The following is a 23,907-nucleotide window of genomic DNA, read 5'->3' on the forward strand; positions in this document are numbered from 1 at the left end:
CTTCACTCTGGGAATAAAGGTTCCTGTAAACTGATGGTAGTTCATATCAGCAAGAATCGGCTAGAGGAAAAAGGTATGTGGTTCCCTTAAAGCTACAGAAGACGATTAGGGCACAGCAACAGCCAGTGACCCACACAGTCTGCCAGGGTAGATGTGATGGCTTTGCACACAGCAGATCCACAATTAGGTTACAAAAACAGAAAAAACACTGATGTTAGAGATTTACTATAATGATGTTTATTTAGATACACAGCATCAAGAACAAATAAATAATATATAATAATACAGTATAGTATTGCTCATTGCTGGAGAAAATCAAATAATGCTAAAAAAAAATCTGTCTTTACACATGTGAAAAAAGTTGATTTTTACAGGAGCATATAACTATTTTTCACATGTAGACCCTACATAATTCTATCTTTGGTAGTGACTCATATCTCATAGACAGATGATTGATTACTTTCATTATTAGGATTTTATGGTCCATTTAGTAGTGATTCATCACCAAAATGTACATTAGCAAGTTTGAAAACACATCAATTACTGCCCCTCATTAAAAATACATCTCTGGAGGTCAGTGGCATTGCTCTACTGTACAGTAATTTTCCTTCATAATATGCTTAATAAGCTAAACAATTACCCAGAACCCACAAAGTGAATTAGAGTAATCATATATGGTGAAGAGATGTTTTGTAGATACTGTTACGTTACTGATTTATAAACAAAAATAGCAAAAACCTAAAATTACTGAAATTAAAACTACAGACAAACAGCTGCTTTTACCTCCATTAACCTCCTACAGACAGAACAATGCGTATGACAATGTATAAAATAAAAACAAACTCTATATGTGAGTCATCCCAGTCCACTGCTCACTCCATTACTGTAGGTTCAATGTTAGGATGAAGGTTGCAAGGACACCACACAGCATGAGAAAGGGGAGCCAGGTTTTGAGGAAGGCAGCCCAGCTGAGGGATAGAAAGTGAGTAACGTTAGAGTGATAATCACCACCGGGATGTTGTGAGACTGTGCAAGTGTGATAGAGATGGTAAAACACCCTTTCTGGTATATTTTGTGAGACAAGGACATGTAAGATGTGTTTAGGTTTCACACGGTCTGATCTTTTTACACCCAGAGGCTGACATCTTGTCTCTCTCCAGATGGCTGCACTCCAGCCTGCGTCCTACTCTCCTTTCTACCTGGCCGACCCAGGGAGCCCCAGCAGAAAGGTGACCTCCAGTGGTGGCACAGAGAGGAGCGTTGCTGTCAGTGATGAATTACATGACTCCCCTGCTATCTAAAAGATTCCTGTGCTGTGGTAATATACGCGCACAGTTAGCAAAGAGTGTGAAGCCTGCATTGTCTATGTGGGTCAGCAGAGAATAATGAGGAGGGTTCTGTGGGCCATATATCTCTTAATGCTCACTTGCATCTAGCAGCTCAGCAGTATAAAAGATATATGTGTGTATGTTTAAGATATTTAGGTGTGTTCAGCCCAGTATTGTTAGCAACCATATTTTCTCCACAGCTAATTTGTAATTCTACTTTTGCTACTTCTGTCTTCTTTCTAATTACACATATTTCACAATTATCCATGCTGTAAATGGGATCCTTCTTTTTTCTTAAACTTATCAAGGATCTAAGAATAGACCATCTAATTATTGTGACTTACTAACTCAACCCATGTTATAGAAAAACAGTACAATGACATGCAGAACGTATAATCTGAAAGCTTTTTTTCAAATATTTATGAGTCCTTGTCCAAGACACTCAAAGTCCCACATTGCTTCAGATGAATACAGGTATAAGGGACAAAAATAACATCACTTTGGACAACCAGGTCTGTCAAATAAAAATACAAGTGGAGCTGTAAATTCTAGCAAATACTGTAAACTATGGTTTGAGCTTGATCAACTAATATAACCAAACTAATGACAAAAAGTATAAAGCTTGAATTTGAGAAACTTTGAGAAGTGGAGGATCAGGGAGCAGATGCTCCCTTAAAAGCAGGACAGAGCCTTGGCTTTATGTTCTTACAATAATTGCATAAATGTCAGAGTGAGCCTAAAATACTTACCTCACATGTTTCCCATGAACGAGAGAAAGCACGCAGAGGTTCACCATGTTCCAAGATGTGCTGTTGTCATAGCGCATTAGATTGAGGGCCATGGCAACGTGGGAATGGCAGTTATCAAAACACAGATTGTGCTTCAAGAAAACACAATAGTTATTAGTATATGAATAATGTTGAGCAAATATGTGTATTAAAATCCTACACATTATCTTACCGGCCTACATTTGTATTCTTCAGATGCATCATGCACTGCTTTGTCCCATGTAGCAACACCGTTTCCACAGACTTTGTCCACATCAAGTTTCCAATACCTGCAGTAATAATTAATAATCAGTGTATTTCTTAAAATGTGTGATTTTGTGTGAACTACTCGTTGAAATATTAGGAAAATAAAATATGAACTTACTTTGTTGGTCTACCAAAGCCCATGTTGTCCTCCTGTGAAAAATGTGTAACATTCAAGAAACCATACAAGTGAATGAACTAAAATATATTTAGTGTGATACATAATAGATAAATGTGATTATGAGAAATTGCAGCTTTAAGAATCGCAAGCTAAAAAGTCCAATTGAGTAAGTGTTCATAATTTAGCAGCTTTACTCTGCAAGTCAAGATGACAACGTAGATTAAAGGTTTGCATTTTATTTTAGATATACAGTATGTTCAGTCTCACTGGGCTTTGATGCCTCTTTACACTGACTGCATGATATGGACTTGCCGATTTCATAAGATAAATAAATGGATAAATTACGGTAGATGCAAAAGCAATACTCACAGATACAAAGTATGACCCTGCAAAGTCTCGTATGACTCCTGATGATGTGCATATACCCATGTGACCGATGAAGGGGAGCACCCACCTGCAGGATGCACGCAGTACAATACAGTATGAACAGTTGCCTAATAGAATAATGCAGTACTTATAATACAATAATTTGTTATAATAAGTGGGTTTACTAGTAGCTACATTTCACTAAACCTGCTGTATTTCATCTGACGTTAGCAAAATAATAGCCGAGCGGCAAGCTGTCGCAGCTAACGCTAAGCTAACAAGAGCAAGAAATATGTTTTAGTTTCTTACGACAAAATAGGAATAGGTGTCCACACAATGCAGTAGGGGTAACGGCTGCCTTTTCTGTCGCTTTTTAAGAAATCACCGTGATAGTTCATCATTATATCGGTATCATCCGCCTCCGCCATCACTGCCACGGAGTGACGGGAGATGACGGTGACGTGGGAGCGGTACCGCGCAGTTCTCGCCTCCGCGGATCTGACAGAAGTCGGTCAGTGAACGCATCACTGCTGATGGGACGTACAATCAGTAAATGGGATTCAATGACTTATACGGTCGTAGACATCAAAGCTTCATCTAAATTAGTGAAATTTATTATCCGATTTGTATTTGTTTTTACTCTCATTAGTCCAAGCAATAGATGAGTCTTATCTCATTTACAGCAAAGATATAAACTTCAGCAGTACTTTCACCAATACATTACCAATAATTTTTGCAGGCATTTATCAAAATTCTGTTTTTCAGGTTTTGGAGCCTCTGTCCACACAGACATGAACTTTAGTCACTCTACCCACAACTCCTAAAGCTGGGACACTTTTTTATGGTATATGGGGCAGATGTTCCCCTAACTATGTACTGTGCTCACATTTGTTGCCCAATAGTCAGCAAAAACAGATCATAGAGCAGACACTGATGAATGACCAGTGTATATGAGAAAGTTCATACCATAGCCCTGTCTACAGTACATCTTCCCAACCTAGTTTGTACTGGTTCAGTACTGCTGTCGTTGCTACATGAGTTACATTAGGAGGGCAAACTTTTCATCATTGATGTTACTGATGTAAAAACAAAAGCAAGATAAAGCACATCCGGTGTTCAATAAGTTTATTATTTACCTTGTTTGCAACAAATGTTATTATAGGAGTCCTCAAAGAAAAGCAGTATTTCAAATTAATGAACAAAGAAAACACATGGAAGCTTAGCATTTGTTGAGGATCCATTTCTTAATAATCAACCTATTTGAGGGCAAAGAAGACCCAATGAGCTGTTCCCTCCGCAACAGATGGGATGCCTCTGTGTTCTCTCTTTTTTTTTAAACCCACAACTATGTTTAGAGAAGCCTCATGCAAACAGGACTGAACACCTGACTGTAGCAGAGGACTAGTGCTAGAGCCAAGCAGCTAGAAGGCAGGATCCCTATCACCATCAAAAACTTCACACTGTACCAAAATTAGCATCCGTGTCCCAATTATTCCCAACAGAAGTTTCACACCGACATCTCGTGCCAAATGAGATTTCCAATTAAGAGGACGTAACTTTAAAACAAAAGTTATATTAGAAATTTTTGTTTGAGCAAATATTTCCTTTTTTTAAAACAATCTATTGTAGTAAAAAAAAAAAAACTTAACAAAAAAAGGAGTACTGTATGCCAAAATTATGTTTGAAGGAAACAAGAGAAAACAAAATTTAATCCTTGGCCGCTGAAATGACAGATGACAACCTTTGGCAGAAGAAACCACTTCTTTGTTCCGACAGATAAACTAAACAAAGCTTATAAATGCATTTCATTAGAGCAACACCTTCAGCTTTCCTAACTTTGAGAGCAAAAACTAATTCCAGGCTTCCTGTGACTAAAACTCCAACTGAAAATACGATCAAGTCAAAGTCGGAATTAGTGACTTGGGTGTGCAGCCTTTCGGAGATGAGCGCAAACACTTTGTCTCCTGGCTTCACTGTAGAGCAGACAGGATACAACAAAGCACTGTCTTGTGGTCTGTTATCCAATCCTCCACGGAGGATGCCAACTGTGCAGCCACACCAACCTGAAAGCAGGTAGCCAAACCGCAGGCTTCTCCTTCTACATGCTGTGTGTCTCTCCAACATAAACCTGAGGAGGTATAAGTGCTGTACTCCTCTTTCTGCGTGAGAAACTGGGGAGTGGTGTGGAAGATGCTCTCCTCAAAGGTGTCCCACTGCCAACAGGGTGTGGGAGGAGGCTGAGGTGTTGTCGGTGCTTTGAAGAGTGGCGAGATGGATGTCGTCTCCACCCTCTGTGAATTCCTCTCCCCAAAGTGGTCTCCACCAGTCCTTTGTTAGGACAAGGGAGGGTGATGCATAGTGCAGATATGTGACATGACATTCACTTAATGTTTCTGTCAGACAGTGGAGGGGAAATTAAAATTCAAACAGGAGCTGGGAGAGTGCTTAGCATCCTACATCCATTCTACAGGATGGCTGACGGTTTCCTTAGCTTGGCCGACATTGTACTTGTCCTTCTGAGCTGTCTTCATCATCTGAACCTTCTGGGCCAACACCACGCAGGCCTGTGATGCGATATCCCATGTTGAGCAGCATAACCTCCAGAGGATCAGCGTTCATACGCCGCTGGTTCGCTTGGGCAGCACCCTCCATGTCCTCCACCACTCTCCCATTCTCACTCTCTGTCTGCATTGAAAGAAAACAGAGTACATATATCAAAATATATATATATATGTATTATTGAATAAAACCCAGATTATCATCTGTTTACCTCTGGTCTGGGGTTCCACAATCGAACCACAGGATCAATACCACTAGTAGCCAGGAAGCAGTAGCTAGGGTGGGGCTGCAGGCAGTTGACAATGGACTCATCCCCTTGCAAGATTCTCACCAGGTTAGTTGTCTCCTTTTCCCAGATGAAGAAGGAACCATCATCTGAGCCACTGACAATATACTGGCCTTTGCTATAGATAAAGAAAAACTATTCAGACCTGCCTGACAAGCTATGACACATTTCCAGAAAATTGCAAACTCTTAAGTTGAACTTCATTCATAGGACACTTGTTTAATTCACTGTAGGTGTGTGTAAACGGGGCTTTCCAAGTTCTAGTGTGAAGTAACTCAGCAGGGCATTCTGGTATATAATGTTCTGTTGCATTGTGTTCACTGTATTACATTCCAGGGGTTTTAGTCATTTTAATTTGATCCTTGCACTGGATAATGTGATGGAAAACTTGGTGAGAGGTGGAAAAGAGAAGCGAGGAGAAGATCTTTTGTTAAACAGCAATAATGTTACACAACATGAGTTCACAGAATAAAAAAGACCAAATGTTACTGTTTTAAGAGGCTGGACTAGTTTGATTGGTGTCTCAAATAATTTGCAGTGGCCTGTCTACGTTTATCCACATTTTTATTCACTAAGTAGTTAATATATTAGACATCACACATTGGATTGGAAGTACTGACATGATAAAGACATGGCACTCAATGCAATGAATGCACTTAAATGTATGGTGTAATGGTACTAAAAATTAAAAAATTTAAAGAGATAGACCATTCCCACAATACGGGAGATACGTTAACCAGCGCATAGATTTATGAACGTAATCCATTTCTTACTGTAGGATTTTGCTCTATCGATTCTCAGCTGCAGATTTACTGTTCCCTGGGTAAAGCTAGAGTTTGAGACTGCCCCCTTCTGGGGCCTTTGCAGGTTGAACGTGAATTCTACTGACCTTCCAAAAAAGTTGGCTTCTTTGATATCAGTGGTAGTGTTGCAGTGACCACAATATCTGTGCTTGTAGTCAAAGCTGCGCTCCCGCAGAACCAACTCATCTTCAGGGATGGACTCCTTCCGACTGAATGAATGGAATCGTATGGAGCTGTTGGACTTCTTATCTTCTGGTAGTCAAAACAGATATCTTAAACTTAGTACCACTGACTTATTTAGACAAATAACAAATAAACAAAAAATACATTGCTAATAATTATTATTGCAGACCTAGCTGAAAACTTGCTAATGAAGTTCAAACAAAAGGGTGGTGGCAGTAGGGTTTAGACGTATATTTTGAGATCCCGCTGTGAATAAACTTGCTTAACAAATAAGAGCTACTGAATATTATTTAATTCTTTCATACCTGATTCTGTCTTGGTAAATAGTGCAGCCTTAATATCTTTATCCAATGCATCACAGGCACTACTGTGTGCCTGCTCTGGAAACTTTCCTTTGAAATCATCCAAACACTCCAGTGCTTCAGGTACATATTTAAGCTCAAACAAACACCGTGCCAGTCTAAAATGTGCTTTCAGATGACCAGGGTTAAGTGTAAGAGCCTTCAGACAGTCCCTGAGAGCGTCATAATGGTCTCCATCCCTGCAAACAAGTACAAACATAAAGCCTCAATAATACCTTTCATTGCCTTCATGAAAATTACTATCACTTTGCAGTGATACAATAAGCCTTACCATTTACGTTTCATGTAGGCTGCAGCCCGGTTCCCATAAAGCATGGCATTGGAGCTGGCCTGATGTATGCCTAAACTGTATAGTTGGATGGCCTGTGTCCAATGCTGCCGTGCAAATGCATCATTTGCTTGTTGCTTTATCTTCTCCAAGTGAGGAGGGAGCTCAGTGGAACTAAGAGAGAGAAGAAAAATGACTCAAGTCTGTGCCCTCCCAAACCTTTGCACAGTCAATCTGTGTGTAAAAGCAATCACAACCTGGATAAAGAGACTACTACCTTGAGCATATCTTGGTTCCTGCTAAGCGAATATGGCTATTTGGCAAGTGAATTCCATTGGAGACGCCATTGGTCTTTCCATTCTGCACTTCACCTGGTAAATCAGTTTTACAAGCCATCAATGCATCCTTAGATACCACACTTTATCTACTTCTGTAAGCAATTATTCAGAGTATTATTAATACAGTCTCCACAGACCTACCTGTTGATGTTTTTTTTGGAAGCAAAAAGGTGTATGGCCTCTGTTTAAATGTCAAGTCAAACAAATACACCTAGAAGAAAGACAGAAATTATCAAAGCAAATAGCATAGACTTAAAACTCCTCTTACCAATCCTTGTTTGTTCTAAGAAGACTTACCTGTTCCCCACCCATGTTAACAAGCAGCTCTGTGCCATCTGGGCTGAAGGTGACATAGGTGGCCACCAGGACCCTTAGGCGGTTATTGTAGTCTGGGAGTTTCACTGGCAGGTGCCCTTGAGCATTTGAACAGAAGGTGATGTAATTTGACAACAGCCGTCAGAGTCCTTTATATATTACCCACACAGTTCCTGACATAATTACTATATAATTAGAATACAAATGTACCTATTAAATAAATCTGATACCAGACAATTCAGCCATATATGCACCTGCAACGTAATACTGCCCTGCTCCGTCTGGGATGGGCTTTTGCCTTTCACAGAATGTGTGAACAGCTGCTGATGTGCCCTGACTCATAGATTTCCTATGTGAGAAATTATAAAACATTTGGTTAATATTCTAGATAAAGATGTGAATTTCAAAATATAGCAAATATATCACATTTGAGTTGTTTTTGCATAGTCGTTGCATAGAATCATATCAAAAGTTTAAACAACCGGTAGTTGTGAATCATCCTGATGTCATAGAGGCGTACAAAAGGACCATTGGCTCCCACTGCTAGGTAGTTGTTGTCCCGTGGGTTGACAGCTAGACACTTAGCCTCAACCAGCTGACCACAAAACTCTGTCAGATCAATAAGCACCTCTGAACGTTTACTGCTCTCCCGCAAGTCATATTGTCTGTATACACAGAAAAAAATTCAGCATATAAACTGTAAAAAAATTGCCATGAAAAGTTTTTTGACTTAGTAGAACAAAACAAGGTAACAGCAAAATTAACAACCAACCAAAAACAGTACGTTTTCTAATCTATGGGCTGTTACCTAACAATGCCATCCTCTGCAGCACTCCAGAAGGTATTGGGCCACATGGGTGCTGTGGCAATGCGTTTAACTCTGTTGGTATGATCAGAAAACATATGGATGGTTTCCTTCACAGTCAGGTCATGGACATGGACTTTAGTGTCAGCTGCACCTGTTATCAAAATTCTGTCCCCAGAGTGAGGAAGGAACTGTGTGGAAAGAAGACAAACCAGACTAATAAGTACACACCAAATATGACAATAATAAAGGCCCTTCTTAGGCCAAGCAATTAATGTTAACATTGTTTCAATGCTATAGACTCACCTTTAATTCTGTGACAATGAATCAATATCCTTCCCAAACAACTTAATTCCAATTTTATCATGGAGCCTACAGTAGTAGGCCTTTTTGAAAATTGCAATGAAACTATGAGAAGCCTCAACTAGGATGTGCAAAGATTGAACAGTGCCACATATTGTACAATGACTGAATGTGCAACCTAGGGAGCATCTGAGAAAGGGTGAGTTGGGCAATAGCAAAGTGTTACCAGCAGAGGATCTTTTGCTTATCACATTCAGATTCTGAACTGTGTCACAAAATGTGATAAAACTATGACAGTAAGTCCAAGTTAGATTCACTACGTTTTTACCTTTTACTTTATTCACTTATCTTGCTCTGAATAAGTACTATCCAACTAGGTGGGCTCCATTTTAAGCAAATGCTATCTCTGTCCCATGAACACAAATTTCTGAATATTTATGTAAACATGATTTTAGCCCATTTTCCTACCTGTGATTCAATATATCAATTTTCCAATCGGTTCTTCTTACCTTTACAGAAAATATATTTGCTGCATGTCCTGTGTGCATAGTTGTAAGCTTCTTGTGTCTGAATGGATCCCAGATGATGGCATGTTGATCATCTGAGCCAGAGGCCAGTAGACTGAATACAAAAATAATAAGTCAAGCCTCATTTGTTTAGGGTCTTTCTAATTAATGCCATTTAAAATCTTATAAAGTGACACATGCTAAGATATGCAATGGCTGATGCAGTTATATTTCGGTGATGTAAATCAAAATCTCCATAATCAATTCGTTAAATATTTGGTGCTTAAAAAAAAAGTCAATGTACATATCCCACAACAAAGTAGTGACACATTTTGGGCCTCTATTATCCTTGACATTCAGCTGTACAGCAACAATCAGAACTGACATATTAATGTAAAATATTCAAATTAAATATTACATTTAACCCAGCAATATTAAACAGTAGATAGTGAGTACGTACAAGGTGTTTGACACAGTTTTAAAACATAATCTAATGCTGCCATTGATTCCAGAAACATATATATTTGTAAAGCACATTTTAGGTTTTGAAGACCTACTCTCCTCGTTCATTCCACTCCAAACAGTTCACACAGCCAGTGTGGCCCTGTTAAACAGAAAGTATAAACTGTCAGAAAGATACATTATAATACACACAAATATCTTCTCAGTGTCTCTTTTTTGCATTGCTCTCTCCACTGACCTGAAGCTCTGCTTCCAGTCCAAGTCTCTTGATGAAGGGGTCAGTCACATGATAGAACCTTTGGAAGCCTGATGACGTCTTGTCCTGAAGACAGGAATCAAAGTCTCTATCAGATTTTGGACATTATACATTATACCAATTATTTTGGGTTGCTTTCAGCAAAGCAATTTCCCCATTGTGTGCTCGCTGAGCTGACTAGACGCTCTAGCAGATTTTAACTCACCCTTATCTGCCTCTGCAGAATATCTCTGGTGATGTTGACAGTCGTCATCGCCTCGCCACAAAACATAAATTAGGGCTAGACTGGAGGTTCCAGGTGTCAGACCTTAGATGACATTTACTCTGGGTTTGTTAAGAGTAAGATGTAAAGATGCTGAGATGTGAAGACGTGACAGGATGGACAATTTTCACAAGGCAGTGACATTACGTTGTTTATTCGTCAGTTAAACAGTTAAAAGTTTGTCAGGAGGGATTTTAATTATTTAGTGAATTTATTTAAAAAATAATAAATCCTAAGTAAATAATATAACGTTTACTGATGTCCAGCAGTACCAAAGACAGTGGGTTTGCCACCGACTAGTGAGCCGAGTTCATTAGCCAACAAGCTAGTGTTAACTTAACGTTAGCTATGCAATGTCAGTATTGTTATCGGCTGACTGTTTCGCAAAACACTGACAATTGTCTAAATTGAAGGCGTTGTTAAGCTGGTAGAAACATTAGCCACCTATGCATAGGGCCTTTAAGAGACCTGTCGTTGATCACGTAGTTGTCGTTAGCGTGTTTGCGTTACCTTGCTAACTAAACAAAACGTCCACTTCGCGTAACGTTATCATTTGCAACGCTATAATTATAGTTTACAACTGCTAGGGTAATCTTACCGCTTTCCTTGGAGTAAAAATGCTTCTGTCATGAAATGTCCATTTATTAAACGTTATATTTCACATTATGCGAGTTTGTTGACAGCATTTTCGCTAATACCGTGTCTGACTTGAACACAAACCTCCTTCCACTGAACATAACATACGCAACTTTGTTACGCCTGCTAAAACGGAACAAACACTTCCGGTCCGTAATGGTTTCAGAATAAAAGCATTCACTATACGAACCACAGTTGGCATTTACAGTTTCTGCGACACAAGAAAGTAGTAATGTCAATTTCTCTCTTTTGTTTACATACAAAAGTGTAATAACTGACATCTTTACAACACACTCAAACAATAGGAGTATAGTTTTAAAAACACATCTTTCAGAAGTGCTCAAATAAAATATTTTTTTTTACCTGATAACAAAAGTTGAAGATTCTGAATTAACCGCCTAAACGTGAATATAATTCTTTTAATAACTATGTGTTTAAATAAACTTCTTTTTTGTGAGAGAGTATTTTAGGACCCCTTCACAACACATTTCACACACAAAAAAAAAAACAACTACAAATACAAATGAAAAAGTTTAAAGAATCTTCATAGACCTGTTAAACTGTGTTTTGTCCCTTTCTCCCAACCATCATTAAGAACTCAGTTCTTGTGATGTGACGCTTTTGTAACATTTATTAACCAATTTTTTTATTCTTAATTTCTTTTTATGTATTTAGTGTAGCTAAAACAGCCGTAAGCACTAAAGGTGAAGACAGTGTTGTGTCCAATAAAGTGGCACCTTGTAACAAATATATTTGATGAATGCATAATATATTGAAGTGTTAGCCAGAGATGTTTGTGTCCAAATGCCTTATAACATTGGAGTCCACTAGCAGAAAAACAGACAAACAAACAAAACCCTAACATTATTTCTATTTCTTAAATACAGCATATCTCAGCATGTCATTTTTATTAAAAGGCAAACTTTGTCCAAAGGCGTGCCTTTCACAATCAAGGAGGTAAAAAGACTACTTCCTTTGATAAATGCAATAAGCAGCCCTTACAAGGTACCTATGTTTTGATGCTATCTTTTTTAAGTCTTAAATAATATCTGCATCTATTGCAGGCAAATTTAGGTAATTATTGTTGTACATAAACTATGATCAGTATACCAAAAAAATAACATTTTGTTGCAAGTTGCTTAAAAAAAGTCCAACATGCAAACTATGTGTCATGATATGCTGGAGGTTAGGTAATACAAATGCTACTGATGTGCCAACTTCCTACAATAAACTGATGTCAGCATTTGCGTTATTTTCATGTTTTGTCAACCAAAGCTGTTCAGTGTGGTGAGCCAACAACTTCACTTACAATTTTAAAAAGAAATCCAATATAGTAGTCATGTTGTAGGCCTTAGCCTAAATAACTCTTAATGTGTCTTAATTTAGTTAGTTACAATATGGCTGTACAATATACGTCCTCTATAATAAAAATATTAATATAGTGGTATTTATTTCATAGTATGTGCCAAATGCAAAAAATAGTTGGTGGCTTAACTAAATATTTGTTACAATTTCCAACCGCTTATTTTATATGTTAGTCGAGCCATCCCAACGGATATTGGATAGGTTGGTTCGTTTTGTAGTACTGAAGCGGGTTTCGGTTACAGACTAAATAAACCCTTTTTGATGCATGAACAGCAATACTTAAAGCAGAGAGTCAAACGCGTAAGATGTAATCTGTAGATAAACCAGTAGAGAGGCCGGATGCATATACCTTGCAAACAGGAAAACCTCAAACGGTTGTACACACAATCACTTTTCAACGGACAGCTCTGTGACATAAAACAAGCGGCCTTTGTGTGTTTGATGGGTTGTCTGCCATAGAAGGGAATCAGTTGGCTTAGCTAGCGGAGCAACGGCAGCAACAGCAGATGGTTCAGATTCACCTTCGGATGCCGGGCTTGAAACCGAGATTTGTTTCTACATTCTGTGTTTATGCTAAAAAAAAGGTAGAGCAATCATTTTGTGTACATCGTTAGCAAATTTAGTTAAACAAATGTAAGCACGAAATCAGAATAGGCGTTGTAACGTCCACAATCATTGAAGTACGTTAGCTAAGCAAATGCTGTGTTAGCAATTAGCTAGCGTACGTTGTTAAACGGAAACGGACTTCTCATGGATTAGCTAAAATGGTTAGCGATGCAGTAAATCGCTGTACCTAACATATGGGTGCTATTGTAAGGAAATTACAAAAAGTTGCTTTTTTTACCGTCTAGACCTTTTACAGCTACAATTTTCGCATTTCGATTTTTAGAGTGATTTGAGTTTAGCGACTAGTCACGTATAGCTGATAGCCTATTTAAGCGTGAGCGAGTCATTTCCTTTATGAATTAACTGGCTAGTGAGAAGGATTAGTGTGTTCTTAACGACGAAGCTGCATCTCAGGGTGCGTTTACCCGCTAGTAAACATTAAAGTCGCTCGTCTTAAATAATGTACACTTGTATAACTTCCTTTAGCCTACTAGGGATATCAGTGTTTGTGTAATAGATTATGTAACGCTGAAAGACATGTGCTTATGTTGTTATTTTTGTTGGTACCCAGAAAAGTCTCTCGGGGTTGTTTGTGGCACGTTGTGGGGCAGATAAGTTTGATGGGTGAGCAAATCAGTCATTAATCAACAGCTGCTGAGTCCTGGATGTCCAGCTCATCAGAAATAGTATGCAAAAGAGGAGCCTCTGAACACTGGACATTTAAGTGTGTGGGTCATAAGATTTCACCGGCGTAATCACAGTTTTCCCAGTCAATTAAATGTCAAGAATAGGTTGTTAGTCACTCGTTGATGAGACTGAGAGGTAATTATTATTAACCTATATTAAGCTATACCAAGATGTTTATCAGCAATAACATAACTTGTTTATTATGTCAAGTCTGTCCTGTAAATCAAAACTTGATAATGGACTCTTTTAGTGTGTTTGTAATAAATGATAATGGACTTTTCTATCTCATCAGGTGACATTGCGTTGTGTGGAATGACAACCTCACAGAGATATATTGAATCCAAACCAGCTGGTAAGTTGATACTCTGCTGTCAAAATGTTTAAAGTTTGTTTGTTGAGCATGTGTTGACATTCACCTTTGTTGCCATTGTCCTGTTTTACAAATATAAATCAGCTCGGTTTGCTGACATGGAGTGGCAGACACCAGCTGTGTCAGAGAAGTTCCAAAGCCGCTTTGGCCGTCGGCCTGGAACAGCAGACAGTGGGGACACTGGTCTTGGCACCTCAGCATCTGACATTGCAGAAGGTGATGAGTTTTGCTTGTTATTCCTTTGTCTATACTGTGCATCACTTAATCATTAGTCATTAATGAATACCAATATTCCACCATACAGCTAAAGGTGGACCCTGTATAGTGGCTAATTTATTCATTTTAACTTTTGACTACTGTATATTCTGAAACTGCAAGTTAAGCTTACTTGAAAGTTTAGAAGAGTCAAATATTTTGAGAAGTCAAATATGGCCCTCAGACTAACTGGTCCACTGTGGTTGCTCAGTAGATTGAGGCTAACTGTGAAGAAGGGGCGTTGTGATAGCAGCACTGGACAGCTAAACAGAAACAGGATCCATGCATGTAACATTCAGCATGTTTTCATAATATATTGCATTTAAATGGAAAACTTCCACTAGAAAAATGAGAAACTCCAGTGGAGAGGGTGTATGCATGTTTCTTCTATAACTATACAAATAGACCCCAAGTGAAAAATAATAATATATGGATGGTATCGGAAAAGTTCCATGTAATGATTGTTCAGCTGGGATGGGTAGTTCCTGTTCAACAGGAATTATTACAGAATAATAGACTGAAAATGATCAGAGTTGTCCTTGTATAAAGCTACATTTATACATGCTGGCTTAAATCTGACAGTCCCTGCAGATGCCTATAACAAAAGAATGTCGCAATGCAAACTGCTACATAAACAGTACGTGTTAGTACTTTCCTTGTTGCTATGGTGAATTAAACAGTCTCTACTTACCTCCCATCACGTGTCCAGTCAACAGATCTAATTCTCACTGGACCACAGTCAGTAGTATTAGTAGATGTGTGTCTCTACATTTTTCAAAGAAGTGAAAACACTGCTTCCTGAGGTGTCGTATATCATCTTACAAGCTGCAAGCCCTGCAGTCACACATCTTAGTCTTGTAAGACAGCATTTTTACAAGAAATTATGCTTTTGAGTTTGCTAATATATACTCGGGATACATACATTTTTCTCTCATTCATTTTGTTGTCTGTTTTATGGTCTTAATAGATTTTGGATATAGAAGTAAATGTAACCACTTTTTACAGGCCTCATTTGTTTATTTACAATTGCTGGTACAGATTTTTCCAGGCACCTAATTTGCCAGTAGTGCTTAGAATCATGACACTTACTCCTACGTGTAGCCACAATTAAAAAGCTGTTACTTTATTCCATTATGGGGTTTAATTGAGCAGCTTTACAACACTGGTTTTTGTTTTTTATTTTATGCAATAAACTTTTTTTGTATTACTTGGTTTCTTAAAGCTACAGATAAAGATCACTGTTTTTGATCTGCAAAGAAATGCCTGCCTTTGCAGCATATAATACAATTTTGTTATAAGGTATGTGAGACTTGTTCTAACTGGTCATGATTTAGTGGAGCCTAAAGGCTTCTTTAATTTGTGTTGTTTTATTCTACTAAAATCCTAATATAGTTTCCATGGTATTATTTTCTTTTTTTTTAATGTAGTTATTGTTTTTCCCTGACTGAAGATTTTCTTGTTTATTAAAACTGATTTAAAAGGAGCAGGGAATAAAAATATCCCATTTGGAATTTAACTTTGGATGTACATGTGTCTGATGTGTGTTGCAGTGGGAGGAGGCAAGGTGCTTAAATAAGCGGCACCCACAGGTCACTCTGTAACTCGAGGTGGGCTATAAATACCCCTAACCTTTCCTGTATATGCCTGTTTGTATGTGTTTGCTCGGAGCCTGGTACAGGCTGGTTTGGCTATTTGGAGACAATAAACGTTTGGATACTGGGCCTGGCTGATGCACAGCTTTCTGTCTTAACTATCAGAAGTTGATCTAGTGCTTCCCAGAAATGCAGACGATGGAAAGTCGTTTTGGTTTGAAGTGTTCTGCTTCTCGGTTCACCTTAATTCAGTGTTAGGAAAAATGCTGCAGCAAATAACATGTTTGCTACATTCATGTGACTTTCAGATTCCCAGACTTCAACAGGTGTCTCAGGTTTGTAATGCGGTTAATGTAACTTGAAATTGTGTTGAGGCTTGTAGAAATGTGTAGGTTGGTTTTGGTGGTTTTGCTGTTTTCTTCAAGGTCTTGGTAGCCTGATAACCTATCTGACTTCTTCAAATGAAGATGTTAACATTTTCTGCGTGCTTAATGGAGTGGATTGGCTGTGTACTCTCTAGAGCAATCTAGGGTTGCCTCTCTTAGTGTGTTGTTGGTGGTGTAATTACAGAAATGTATACAAATAAAGAGGCATTTACTTAGTATTTCTATTCTAGAAGAATTATACTGGCATTATATTTGCCTTACATCTCAGCTCAGTCACATTGCAAGTGATCCCAGCTTTATAAATGCTATTTTTTTCACTCATTTATCACAAAGCTTTTACCCTGTGCATTGGTTTAGGTCTATTATAAATCTATTCCCTGGGCTGAGTCAGTCAGAGCCAGTTATTTCTTTCACTGGTGACACTCCATCATCAAAGTAGGCCACCCATAAACCTTGATGCATCTACTTTACATCACTGACTTAAAATAGAAAAATAAAATTGCCTGCAGTAGTGCTCTAGATATTCTGCACTGATTTTTTTTTTTAATTAATTAATTTATTTATTTTTAATTAAGTTAGAACTTATAGCGACAAGTGAGAGAATAGTGCTTATTGTAATTTCTCATCACTCTTTCCTTTTTACTCTTTTAAGATTTCTGCAGTTCCAACAGCAGCCCCTCTTTCCAGCCCATCCGCAGTCAGGTCCCAATACCCACTGCACATGTCATGCCATCCACGGCCGGAGCCCCGGCCTCAAAGCCCCAGTCATGTGTCCAGGAGGACATCCTGTCTTCTGTTGAGGGGCACAGGTCTTCCTCCAGTTCCAGAACTCCAAGTCACTCCACCTCAAAGTCTTCCTCCCTCTCCAAATCTGCATCTTCTCCCAACTTGGATGCTCAGACTGGTGTCGGAGGTGATCCTGTGGGGCCTAAGTCTGACTGCCTAAGCCGCTACCACAGCCTGGTCAATGGGCTGGACCACTCGCTTTTCCCCACAGATCACACACGGGTGGATGAGGGCCAAAGGTTTGACACCCCTGCTGTCGAACCCACACTAAATCAGTCAGCCCTATTAGGAGGATTATGCCCTGATGTCAGACTCCGATTACAGGCAACCGGGATTCAAGATACCCCAGATTGTGTGTCTGAAGCCTATAGAGGAATGGAGTATAGCTATAAGGTTCTACCTGAAGCTAAGTCTAGTGTTCCCGGCGCAGCAGAAACTCAGAGAGGCAGTCAGTCTTGTGTGGTAGGATCTGCCAGAGTTTATGGTAGTCCTCTTAGCCTGCAGACTCAAGCTCTGCTGCGAGAGCACACAGGCTCGAAAGCTTATGACTCATTGCGACAGGACAGATGTAGCGAACTGTCCAACTGGCAGCAACAACAGCAACATAAGCAGCAACTGGAGAGTTTACGCCTGCAAGTGGAACAAATACAGGCATGCATTTATTATCTATAAAAAAAAAATACTCAAAAGCTAAAATACAAACCTTGAAGTGAAGTGTTTTTATTGTTTTATAAATGTCACAGATCACAGTGTGAAGCATAGCCATCGATGTCACTCTGTCAGTAGATGTGTCAACAGAATGGCTTTGAAAGGTTTTCTGGTCTCTTTTGGCAACTTCATGACCATAGTTAGAATTTACAATTTTTGTTTAATGCCTGTGCTGAGTTAAGCTTAACAGCCTGTGAGACCTTTTGCAGTCTGTAACAAGTTTTTTTAAATTTTAAAAAGCTATTGTACAGCATCATTTTACTGCAGTGTTTTCAATTATTGCCCCCCCCCCCCGTCACAGGTGCTGAGTCAGTGATTGTTGCCAGTTCCACAAATTCTTCCCTTATGTTGTTACTGAAACACAGAGTCAGACACTTCTTACACATTTGAAATACTAAGACTGGTATTACTCGTAGTATTCTTATGCTAAATCTTTTCAGACCCATGGGATTTTTTGTGTATAAAGCAATTTGAGATCCTCTTGAATTTTATGTATGATGCTATTGTGCTTCATAGCTTAAAGTTTGTTTTTCTTCTGTGAAAGCTATTGGAAATTCACAGTGTATTTGAGCAAAGTGTTACTGTTTTATCTGTTGTCAGACAATTGGTAATTCCTGAGCTGTGTGCATTTAGTTTTGTACCTACTTTTTAAGGGTGTTTCACAGTTACCTGTATTGTGTGCACTTTACTGATAAAGTAGAATATATATTATGCACAGTTTAATTATTTACAGTCTTTAAATTTGTACATTTATAAATCTGTTTAATATCTAATCATTTTATATTATCTCCATATGATGTAACTGGTGCATATTTGTGTCTATTATTACAGTTAATGGGTGGTGGAATGGGACAGTACTCATCTCTGTACTCAACCCCTGTACACTCAGAGTCTGGCAAGTGGGATGCTTTGGTCAAAGCCAGTGAGAGTCTATTAAAGGAAAAGGAGCTTATCATTGAGAGGCAAGATTTTCTAATAGTTTCAAAAAATATTCAATAGTGCTGTATTTATAGTAGTATTTATTTTTAAAATATCAATGTAGAGTTTTCAGCCATTGGAGATATTCATGTTTTTTTCCACATTGTTGTTTCTGTGTTGATGATTGCTGGACCTGTCTGTGGTGCAGACAAAAACAGCATATGACCCAGTTGGAGCAACGTCTGAGGGAAAGCGAACTTCAAGTTCATGGAGCCCTCCTGGGCCGAGGGGCATCCTATGGGGATATGTGTATGCTGCGGCTACAGGTTGGTGAAAATATGCTCTGGTTCCCACAAAAACTAAAAAGTAGCCTGTAGTATACTCTCCACATCCGTAAGAATTATCTACCTACAAGAGCCTTTACTGAAACATTTGCAACATGTTCACCTTACAGGAAGCACAAAGGGAGAATGCTTTTTTAAGAGCACAGTTTAGTGAACGCACAGACTGTGTTGTCCTGGAGAAAGCGGAGGCAGAGCGCAGACTTGGGACAGTTGAGGCTGAGACAAGGCGACTAACTGAAAGTCTGAAGGAGACCTGTGAGAGACACGCAGAGGAAATGAAGAAACAGGAAGAGCGGGTTTGTGCTTTCATACTACCTCTTCCTATTATACAGTGTTGCAAAAAAAATGTGCATAAAAAAATAAATGACAGTATGTAAATTTCCTAACACTTCTTTTTATTTGATGCCATTTATTGGTTGGAAAGCTGCAGTGAAATGTAACTGTACAGTCATACCAAACATATAGTATGATAGGACATTTAAAACAAAAAGGGGAATCATTCTGTAGGAAATAATTGTGTCCTCAACTGAACTGACATAATGCTGATGAAGTTGCTGGCAATCACAGCACATAACTAGATCTTAAATGGTACATATAATATAAAGAGAAATATAAAAAGTGCATGACGAGTGCTATGGCTGTTTATACAAAGTCAGTATGTGATGGTGTTGTAACATATTTTTTTTTCACGTTCCAGGCTTGAATTTCCTCACATGCTGTATCTTACCAATGGTGTAGCCTTTATGCTTTGTTTAGCATTATTTTCACATTTAACTGTGTGCCTGTTGGTGCAGATCCGCAGTCGAGACAAGCACATAAGCAACTTGAAGAAGAAGTGTCAGAAGAAGGCCGAGCTGAAGAGAGAGAACCAACAGCGCATTGAGACTCTGGAGCGCTATTTGGCTGACCTGCCTACCTTGGAGGACTACCAAAACCAGAACAAGCAGGTTATTATAGTTCTGCCTATGCTTCGCAACTTCTTACCCTTTTGTTGTTGTTATTTACCATTGTATTGTATTATGATTCTTGTATCAGCTTCTGGAAGTTGAACAGCAGGCAGCTCAGCTACAAGAGAAAGTGCAAGAACTAGAGGTCTGTCTAGAGAAAACACAGTCACAACTAGAAGAAACAGACACACAGCTGGAGGAGCAGAAACGCAGGGAGAGAGATCTGCTGACCAGTATCACTGAGTATGTACCCACTAGGTTGGATCACATACTGTAGTAAACCATCACTGTGGGCTTGTTCCTTTTCTAAACTCTCTGCACAAAGAAAGTGTAAACTCTAGATAATTTGTTTGCTTTTTTTTATTATTTTTTTTTACAATCAGTATGCAGCAGCGGGTGCAGCAAGGCCTTGAGGATGGAGCAAGACTGCCTTCTCTGGATATTGAGAAGCTCAGAGGAGAGAACAACACTTTGAGAGAGGAACAGCAGAGACTCAAGAAGGTCTGTTGTTGTCAATCTGATTTTGTGTATTTGCTTTTGCCTGTGTAGCAGCCCCCAAAACAAGTGAACTTGTATAATTACGTGACCTTTGCCAAATTGGAATGCATAAATTGTTCATACTAACCTTGGGTCCATCTTACATGAGCAAACACAGTACAGTACAGATTCTGAGGAATACCACAATTGAGCAGCACACATTTTACAGCCAGGATTATAGTGCTTTGTAGTGTCTTTTCAAGTAGGAACTTGTTTTAAAGCTCAGTACTTGTTTTTGCAGGTCATTGAGAAGCAACACAGAATGATGGAGCAGCTTGGCTCCCAAATCCAGGTATTAATTTCTTCAAAATAAGTCTAATTTATTATGTGGTTATAGTTTATAATCTCTTAAAATGTAAATTTGTCTCTACAGGCTTTGGAAGTGCAGCTTTCTCAAGAAGAAAGCAGCTCTCAGGCTCTCAGAGAAGAGATGCTTGCCAAAGAGCAGAATATGTTTGAGCTCCACACATCTATGAAGGAGGTAAGACAGGCCAATGCAGAAAAATTATCATGGTTCTTTTGTTAGTATAATAAAGCAAAAAATCTCAACTGAAACTTGACTGAACTGCTCTTTGATACATATGCTCCATTGACTTAACATTGACGCCGATTGCTGTGTTTCAGTTGTCAGCCCAGAACCAGGAACTGATGGAGCAGAATCTGACCCTTCAAGAGCAGATAGGTGATCTGGAGCAGAGGAGCAATAACCAGGCCTCCTCTGCCCTGCAGCCAGCTGGGGCACATCTCACACAGAGGCTTCATTTAGAAATTGCCTCCTGCCTCAGTGACCTGCGCTCCCTTTGCAGCATCCTGACCCAGAGGGCTCAGGGACAAGACCCCAACCTCTCTTTGCTGCTTGGGCTCACATGTAAGCACTGCTGGATGATTATTTGTATATATTTTTAATTTAGTTCACTATAATCAAACATTTCATAAAATCTGTTTTCTCAGCTCCTCCACCAGTGGCAGAGCAGAACGAAGACTGGATGAGTCCAGAGGTGTTGCAGAAGAAGCTTGTTGAAGCTCAACAGCTTCGCAGAGATGTTGAGGAACTACGTAATGTAATTCTAGACCGTTATGCACAGGACATGGGTGAAAACTGCATAACCCAGTAACCTTGCCACACATCCAGGTGATGGAAGAGATTTGCAGAAGCCCCACTTATAAAAGAGAACTGGATTTTAATTTCCTAAAATGAGGACAGAGGAAAGCCCAAATGGTTTAGCTTCTGCTTTTCTGAACAGACTGAGCATCAAGTCTAAATCCTGCCTGGAGCTCAGAACCCTCTGACCCTCTGGTGAGTTCATACATTTCACTGCAAGGGCTAACAGAAAATGACTTGCCTCTAATACTTGATCCTTTAAGCATTTTGTGTGTGTGTGTTTGTGTTTGTGTGAGAGAGACGGAGCCAATTTTTTAACAATGATGACATGATATAGTCAGTTACCAAACAGTCTTAAACTTGTTCCTCTTTAGTGGAAAACCATTTATGTCCCATAATTATTATTTATTTAAATCTTAATTTCCCTCTTGAGGGAAATTATCTGAGGAGTGGTTGACAATCAACTGAAAATATTTTAACCCATGTTTTTATGTGAATACACAAGCAAATGTTGCTTTTGTGCCATTATTTAAAATGGTGAACACTGTAACATCGAGACTGGGGTTTAATACCAAATCAGCTTCTCACACCAACAGGCCTAAAACAGTTTTCTTACCAAAGACAGCTCTGGTCATAACAGCTGTGCAAGGTTGTGAATGTTCCTCTCTGCTGCAAGCCTCGCTCTGAATGAATACCAACATGTGCCTTTGTGTCATGTTTGCAGTCACAGTGCTAATTCATTTTAGACCAACCACAAAGGGCTATTTGCAGCTGACTCTTCCAATATGACCTTTCTCTCAGTGTATCAACCAGTAGGACAGTCAATACATTCCCTGACTCTGAATGTAGCAGAAACCTTTCACCACGTCACCGAGCTCATGGAGGCCCCTCTATCATTTTTGTTCCTGTTAAATGAAGTTTAGTGAAATTCGTTAGTTTGGGTGATCTATGTAGAAAATCATCTCTAGGTGAATAACCTAACAGTATACTGTACATTTCAGGTTGATAATGACTTTGACAGAGTGGTTGACTGTTTGATAAATGTATGACTGAGAAACAGCGTATTTAACTTCAGTATTATTTATTTTATGTTTTAGATCAGAGTTGTCAAATGCAAAGTATTCTGGGTTCTCCTTAACTGTTTGTTTAATAATAGCATCCATTATGTATAAAGGTCCCATGAAGTGGCTTTTATTCAGTTTTTTTCCTGTGGTGTTTTGTATGTGATGAGATGTTAGTAGAGAGCTGTTACTTCGGCCAATACTTCAACTTCTTCAGGTAAAGGAGAGATGTTTTAACCTCATGTGATGATGATATAAGGGGTTGGCTGGCTCACCCCCAAATCACTAAACCCATTGTGCTAGATGGAATTTTATATTTGCCAAGTGCAGGATAAGCCATTTTTAAAAAATGTGACACCCTATAGGAAGAGAAAGGGATTCTAAGAAGAAAAGAAAATATGCAAGTGACTTTTTTTGACGAAAATTATACACTATAAACACTCCAGGGACACAAGCCATTTTCATTTCATGGGACCTTTAAACCAGAGTAGCACAAGATTTATGTTTGGAAAGTATGGTTTTTAACATGCCTTAACATCTCAAATGTTTTGCAAAAGGGAAAAGAATGTTTATATTTTCATACATTTGTCCTTGTTTGTATTTGCATATTTTAGAAATAAAGATTTTCGACACTTTGTTGTATTTTGCGTATTTATTATTTTCTTTGAAGAAAGCCATAAGCATCAGCTTTCCAATAGCCCTGGATGATTAGATACTGAATAGACGTGCTGGATTATTTGGGTACTAACTGTGAGACAACTGATCTACAATAAATTACAATTTCTTAGTTAGTGTGTCATAAAATGAAGTCTTCCCTCTATCATATTCTACACACCACCTACTCAATTTATGGTGCCATAGCAGCCCTTGGTTAACAAAAATAAAAATGATCCCACTCAGTTCCATACAGTTTGCAGATTTCGCATTTGATGAAAAAGAGCATGGATATTTTGGAGAACTGAAAGGACTTAGTGTAACCTAAACATGACGGCATCATTCTTGTTCAGTGGGAAATACAGTAAATAAAATTAATGATAGCTCAGTTTTGATATG

At 38.8% G+C, this 23,907-nt stretch overlaps 3 protein-coding genes across 11 annotated transcripts; 1 reads left to right on the forward strand and 2 right to left on the reverse strand.

The window, feature by feature from the left end:
- Positions 1 to 19: 19 nt before the first annotated feature.
- Positions 20 to 3,389, reverse strand: LOC137130566 (transmembrane protein 222-like). 2 transcript variants are annotated; one of them, XM_067510898.1, is made up of 7 exons: positions 3,156 to 3,389; positions 2,850 to 2,934; positions 2,481 to 2,512; positions 2,289 to 2,385; positions 2,078 to 2,208; positions 844 to 968; positions 20 to 160 (listed from the first exon to the last, which is right to left on the reverse strand). In XM_067510898.1, exons 1-6 carry the CDS (start codon positions 3,272 to 3,274, stop codon positions 881 to 883), a joined length of 552 nt encoding a protein of 183 aa, XP_067366999.1. In that variant the 5' UTR covers positions 3,275 to 3,389; the 3' UTR covers positions 20 to 160; positions 844 to 880. The 2 variants fall into 2 exon arrangements, with proteins under 2 accessions (XP_067366999.1, XP_067366998.1); XM_067510897.1 differs by lacking the exon at positions 20 to 160 and having other exon boundaries at positions 215 to 968; positions 3,156 to 3,375.
- A 567-nt stretch (positions 3,390 to 3,956) lies between these two features.
- On the reverse strand, positions 3,957 to 11,309 carry wdtc1 (WD and tetratricopeptide repeats 1). 5 transcript variants are annotated; one of them, XM_067510888.1, is made up of 16 exons: positions 11,153 to 11,309; positions 10,498 to 10,599; positions 10,275 to 10,358; positions 10,132 to 10,178; positions 9,578 to 9,689; positions 8,769 to 8,956; positions 8,443 to 8,625; positions 8,215 to 8,309; positions 7,943 to 8,058; positions 7,787 to 7,856; positions 7,582 to 7,678; positions 7,311 to 7,481; positions 6,983 to 7,218; positions 6,581 to 6,746; positions 5,617 to 5,809; positions 3,957 to 5,531 (listed from the first exon to the last, which is right to left on the reverse strand). In XM_067510888.1, exons 2-16 carry the CDS (start codon positions 10,561 to 10,563, stop codon positions 5,334 to 5,336), a joined length of 2,022 nt encoding a protein of 673 aa, XP_067366989.1. In that variant the 5' UTR covers positions 10,564 to 10,599; positions 11,153 to 11,309; the 3' UTR covers positions 3,957 to 5,333. The 5 variants fall into 5 exon arrangements, with proteins under 5 accessions (XP_067366989.1, XP_067366992.1, XP_067366988.1 ...); XM_067510891.1 differs by having other exon boundaries at positions 6,581 to 6,743; positions 10,498 to 10,616; positions 11,153 to 11,308; XM_067510887.1 differs by having other exon boundaries at positions 10,498 to 10,616; positions 11,153 to 11,308.
- Positions 11,310 to 12,877: 1,568 nt separating this feature from the next.
- Positions 12,878 to 23,489, forward strand: cep85 (centrosomal protein 85). Of its 4 annotated transcripts, XM_067510368.1 has the most exons (15): positions 12,878 to 13,139; positions 13,733 to 13,983; positions 14,141 to 14,200; positions 14,303 to 14,434; positions 17,104 to 17,888; positions 18,777 to 18,907; positions 19,072 to 19,189; positions 19,318 to 19,503; positions 20,002 to 20,154; positions 20,243 to 20,397; positions 20,538 to 20,655; positions 20,933 to 20,983; positions 21,065 to 21,172; positions 21,316 to 21,559; positions 21,643 to 23,489. In XM_067510368.1, exons 2-15 carry the CDS (start codon positions 13,971 to 13,973, stop codon positions 21,804 to 21,806), a joined length of 2,418 nt encoding a protein of 805 aa, XP_067366469.1. In that variant the 5' UTR covers positions 12,878 to 13,139; positions 13,733 to 13,970; the 3' UTR covers positions 21,807 to 23,489. The 4 variants fall into 4 exon arrangements, with proteins under 4 accessions (XP_067366469.1, XP_067366470.1, XP_067366472.1 ...); XM_067510369.1 differs by lacking the exon at positions 13,733 to 13,983 and having other exon boundaries at positions 12,880 to 13,139; XM_067510371.1 differs by lacking the exons at positions 12,878 to 13,139; positions 13,733 to 13,983; positions 14,141 to 14,200; positions 14,303 to 14,434 and adding an exon at positions 14,492 to 16,080.
- Positions 23,490 to 23,907: the final 418 nt, after the last annotated feature.

Source organism: Channa argus, chromosome 7 (assembly GCF_033026475.1).
Source record: "Channa argus isolate prfri chromosome 7, Channa argus male v1.0, whole genome shotgun sequence".
Taxonomy (NCBI): Eukaryota; Metazoa; Chordata; class Actinopteri; order Anabantiformes; family Channidae; genus Channa; species Channa argus.